The 4,584-nt window shown below is 60.7% G+C and overlaps 2 protein-coding genes across 2 annotated transcripts in view; both read right to left on the bottom strand.

The window, feature by feature from the left end:
* The window catches only part of PPP1R27 (protein phosphatase 1 regulatory subunit 27), a 3,534-nt gene extending 2,177 nt beyond the window's left edge, over positions 1 to 1,357 (bottom strand). The window contains exons 1-2 of the mRNA XM_011373718.2: positions 180 to 1,357; positions 5 to 89 (exon numbers count right to left, since the gene is read on the bottom strand). Of these exons, the coding sequence (XP_011372020.1) occupies positions 5 to 89; positions 180 to 369 (275 nt within the window). The 5' untranslated portion in view covers positions 370 to 1,357. The remainder of the gene's footprint in view (positions 1 to 4; positions 90 to 179) is intronic.
* Positions 1 to 4,584, bottom strand: part of MCRIP1 (MAPK regulated corepressor interacting protein 1) — a 14,162-nt gene that overhangs the window by 8,000 nt on the left and 1,578 nt on the right. The window lies entirely within an intron of this gene.

Raw genomic sequence — 4,584 nt, 5'->3', positions numbered from 1 at the left:
GCGCTGGTGAATGTCGGCCCCGTATTTGACCAGCAGCTTCACACACTCCAGGTTTCCAGAGAGCACGGCTTCGTGCAGGGCCGCCAGGCCTGGGCAGGGCAGGGCAGGGCAGGGCGGGTCAAGGCCCAGCCCTCCGCCTGCCTCCCCACAGACCCTCTGCTGGTCCCCTGGGCACTCACCTGAGGGGTGGATGGTGTCCAGGGCCACTTTCCGAGCCCGGATGAAGCGTCCCACCTGCTCCAGGTCACCCTGGCGGATGTGGTCCAGAAACAGGACGTCGTTAGGGAAGCGCACACTGCGTTCCGCCAGCAGCCGCCGGCGCCGCTGCCGTGGGCTATAGCGGGCATAGCGGACAGTTCTGCTGGGCATCCTGGGGGCTGTGGTGTGGACCACCCCTGAGGGGACCCTCTTGCTCCGAGAGGAATGGGCGCAGCTGGACCAGACCAGCGTGTAAGCTCTTCTGGTTGAGGACAGTGGCTCCAAGCACAGCCACCGCGATGCCTCCTGTACTCCCGGTGGCAAGGGCACCTCCCACTTATATAGGGCCCGCAGAGCTATATAAAGCTGCGCAGTCACGCTCACACTGCGAAGGGCTGAAACCGAGCTGCTCTCCGCCTTGTTCTCAGATCATGTTTGGTGGCTCGTCTTTCAGCCCACCTGTCGCTGTGCCCAGCCAAAGGGGTCAGATCCTTCCTGGCTATTGCACCCGGCCCCACTGCTGGACCTGGAAGGTGCCTCACAGAGGACACTAGAAGGACAGGGCCTATGAGGGAGGCAAGTAGGTACCAAGAGCATCGAAAAGGGCCCAGGCCTGGAACTCTGGGAGAAGGGCCTGGCAGACGGTGAGGGTGGCTGTCTCCGCCTTCCAGGAAACTAGGGGAAGCTCAGGGTCCTGACCATGCCAGGAAGAAGGCCCGCCCGGCCCTACCCATCACCCTGTCTGCTGCTTGTCGCTGTTCGTTTCGGCTTGCATCACTCTCCTGGGCCTTCCTGCTCGGGAACCTCCCAGGTTAGAATCTAAGAACCTCAGCGCCCACTCAGGCCTGCCCACCCCACCCATCAGGAACCCCCTGCCTCCCCTCCCTGCAATAGCTGGTTCTCCTGCACCCTGAACCCTGTCGCTGTGCCCCACATTTCTCCTGGTTCCAGGCTCCTGCAACTTCCTGGACACATGCTCACACTTAAGGTGGCATCCAGTCTGTGCCCCAGAGACAGGCCGCCACGTCTCAGGTGGTGTGTGCCTTCTGCACCCGGCCCAGCGCGGACTCACCTGTGGGAGCGCAGCCAGTGGAATGTGAAGACATTCCAGCAGCCCAGGCCAGCGCCACCTGCCTTCGCTGCAGCAGCCAGTGTCTGAGCTGGGGCTGTGGCCTGGGTGAAGGAGTGGCACCAGGGAACGAGATGTGAGCCCGGGACATGGGACACGCACGGAGCAGAGTGGGGTCAGGAGGGCACCTGTGGAGTTAGGACAGGTCCGCAGCACCTGAGGCAGGATTCCCCATGACCGCCCTAATGAGGTGCCAGGCTGGGGGCCCTGAACAACAGAACTTGGTGCTCTCCCCGTTCCGAAGGCTGGAAGTCCAAGATCAAAGTGTCAGCAGGGTCAGTTCCTTCTGAGGGAAAGCCCTCTCCTGGCTTCTGGTGGCACTCCTTGGTCCCCTCTGCTTGGAGGCACTTCAGCTCGTCCCTGCTTCATGTTCGCACGGCATTCTCCCTGTTCATGTCTATGTTTGCATCTCTTCCTGTCATAAGGACACCAGTTACTGGGTTAGGGCCGCCTGCTCCTGTGTGACCTCGTCCTGACTAATCACATCTGCATTGACTTATTTCCAAATAAGGTCCCGTTCTGAGGTGCTGGGGTTGGGACGCAGCTGAATCCCCGACACTGGGGAGTTAACGGAGGCCTGCCTGAGGACAGAACTGAGTGGCCAGGTCTTCGCAGCGGGGGCGGAGGGTTCCGGTAGCTGGGTCACTGACAGCCTTTGCATCCCCAAGCTGGTCTATAACCAACAAAATCAAATCGATAAATGTATCTGACATCCTCTCAGAGCAGGGCCTTTGGGCCAAAAGCTGTGGGCAAATAGGGCAGTGCCTACCGCGGCCGCTGGTGTGGGTTTTCTCAGCCTTGGTCCACCGGCCAGCGGGCCAGCCCGGAGGCCCCGCGCCACCACCAGTTACACACGCCAGGGCTTGAGGCACCCCACCCAGGCCAAACACTGCAGGGCCCTGACGTAGGGGCGGACCCCAGGTCTCCTGCACTTGGGGCTTAGGGGAAGGGGCCGCGTGGCTGGCGGTCTCAACTGGTCCCTGGGGAAGAGCCAGGGACAGTTTCTTCCAGCTTCCCTGCCTCCCCTCCCTGCAATAGCTGGTTCTCCTGCACCCTGAACCCTGTCGCTGTGCCCCACATTTCTCCTGGTTCCAGGCTCCTGCAACTTCCTGGACACATGCTCACACTTAAGGTGGCATCCAGTCTGTGCCCCAGAGACAGGCCGCCACGTCTCAGGTGGTGTGTGCCTTCTGCACCCGGCCCAGCGCGGACTCACCTGTGGGAGCGCAGCCAGTGGAATGTGAAGACATTCCAGCAGCCCAGGCCAGCGCCACCTGCCTTCGCTGCAGCAGCCAGTGTCTGAGCTGGGGCTGTGGCCTGGGTGAGGGAGTGGCACCAGGGAACGAGATGTGAGCCCGGGACATGGGACACGCACGGAGCAGAGTGGGGTCAGGAGTGCACCTGTGGAGTTAGGACAGGTCCGCAGCACCTGAGGCAGGATTCCCCATGACCGCCCTAATGAGGTGCCAGGCTGGGGGCCCTGAACAACAGAACTTGGTGCTCTCCCCGTTCCGAAGGCTGGAAGTCCAAGATCAAAGTGTCAGCAGGGTCAGTTCCTTCTGAGGGAAAGCCCTCTCCTGGCTTCTGGTGGCACTCCTTGGTCCCCTCTGCTTGGAGGCACTTCAGCTCGTCCCTGCTTCATGTTCGCACGGCATTCTCCCTGTTCATGTCTATGTTTGCATCTCTTCCTGTCATAAGGACACCAGTTACTGGGTTAGGGCCGCCTGCTCCTGTGTGACCTCGTCCTGACTAATCACATCTGCATTGACTTATTTCCAAATAAGGTCCCGTTCTGAGGTGCTGGGGTTGGGACGCAGCTGAATCCCCGACACTGGGGAGTTAACGGAGGCCTGCCTGAGGACAGAACTGAGTGGCCAGGTCTTCGCAGCGGGGGCGGAGGGTTCCGGTAGCTGGGTCACTGACAGCCTTTGCATCCCCAAGCTGGTCTATAACCAACAAAATCAAATCGATAAATGTATCTGACATCCTCTCAGAGCAGGGCCTTTGGGCCAAAAGCTGTGGGCAAATAGGGCAGTGCCTACCGCGGCCGCTGGTGTGGGTTTTCTCAGCCTTGGTCCACCGGCCAGCGGGCCAGCCCGGAGGCCCCGCGCCACCGCCAGTTACACACGCCAGGGCTTGAGGCACCCCACCCAGGCCAAACACTGCAGGGCCCTGACGTAGGGGCGGACCCCAGGTCTCCTGCACTTGGGGCTTAGGGGAAGGGGCTGCGTGGCTGGCGGTCTCAACTGGTCCCTGGGGAAGAGCCAGGGACAGTTTCTTCCAGCTTAGTTACAAGAAACCTGGAGACTGAAAGCTCTACCCTGCAGATAAGAGACAACTTTCCTTTGATGTGCAGATAATCTTTTCTGATGTGGAAAGTTCTATCTGCCTTGTCTGCCCTCCCCGCTCAGAGGATCAGGTGAACAAACCCTGGATGAAACTGCCACGGACAGCATGGCCCTCCCTAGGAGTGACCAGGCCTCCGGTGAGACAGGCTGGGGCAAGGCCATCGGGGTGGCTGTGTTGGAGACCTCAAGGGGGCCTCCGGGCCATCTGCTAAGGGTGTGCTGGGAGCTGGCGGTGGGGGGCTCTGCTGCCCAGAGCCTCCCTAGTCACGACAGGTAAATGCCCCTGACAGGTATCTATGTGCTCTTCTATTCTAGCGAGGACGTGGGAGCACGGACGCGCCCTGCAGCACGGCACCTAGGAGACTGTCAGCCGCGGCCACGAGCAGCCTAACCTGCCACCGTGGCCACAGGTGTTTCTCATGCAGCCATGTCAGGACTGAGCCTGTACTCAGGCGGTTCTGTCCCTGATCCTTCTCTGCCAGAGTGAACTCGTGAAGTGACCTGGTTCACTGGATTTAAATTTCTGACATCTAGAGGACTAAAACGGGAAAACATTTAATGCAAAAAGCTCACTCTGAAAAGTGTGAGGTACACACCCCGTAAGCTCCGCCTCCAGCAGGAAAAGCCACAGGGAGCCTGCAGGAGGGTCATGGGGAGCCCCACAGACCCCTCCCCTCCGGCTCTGGGGGCAGGGGATCTGGGGGGGCCTGCTGCACAAGCCCAGCAGAGGACAGCAGCTTCCTTCCTACCACCTGGAGAGGACAGCCGCAATAGGACAGAGTGAGGAACAGAGTCCCAGGCTGTTAAGCCTCAACCGCCCAACCCAGAGAGGGTGAAGTCACCTCGCTAATCCACCAGGCCAGCCAGGTCTTGGACTCCGCCCCACAACCACCCAGCCAACCCAGGCCC

The sequence above is a fragment of the Pteropus vampyrus genome, unplaced genomic scaffold, assembly GCF_000151845.1.
Source record: "Pteropus vampyrus isolate Shadow unplaced genomic scaffold, Pvam_2.0 Scaffold227, whole genome shotgun sequence".
NCBI lineage: Eukaryota > Metazoa > Chordata > Mammalia > Chiroptera > Pteropodidae > Pteropus > Pteropus vampyrus.
Note: the sequence above shows the minus strand (reverse complement) of the source record. Positions and strands in the feature narration are given on the sequence as shown.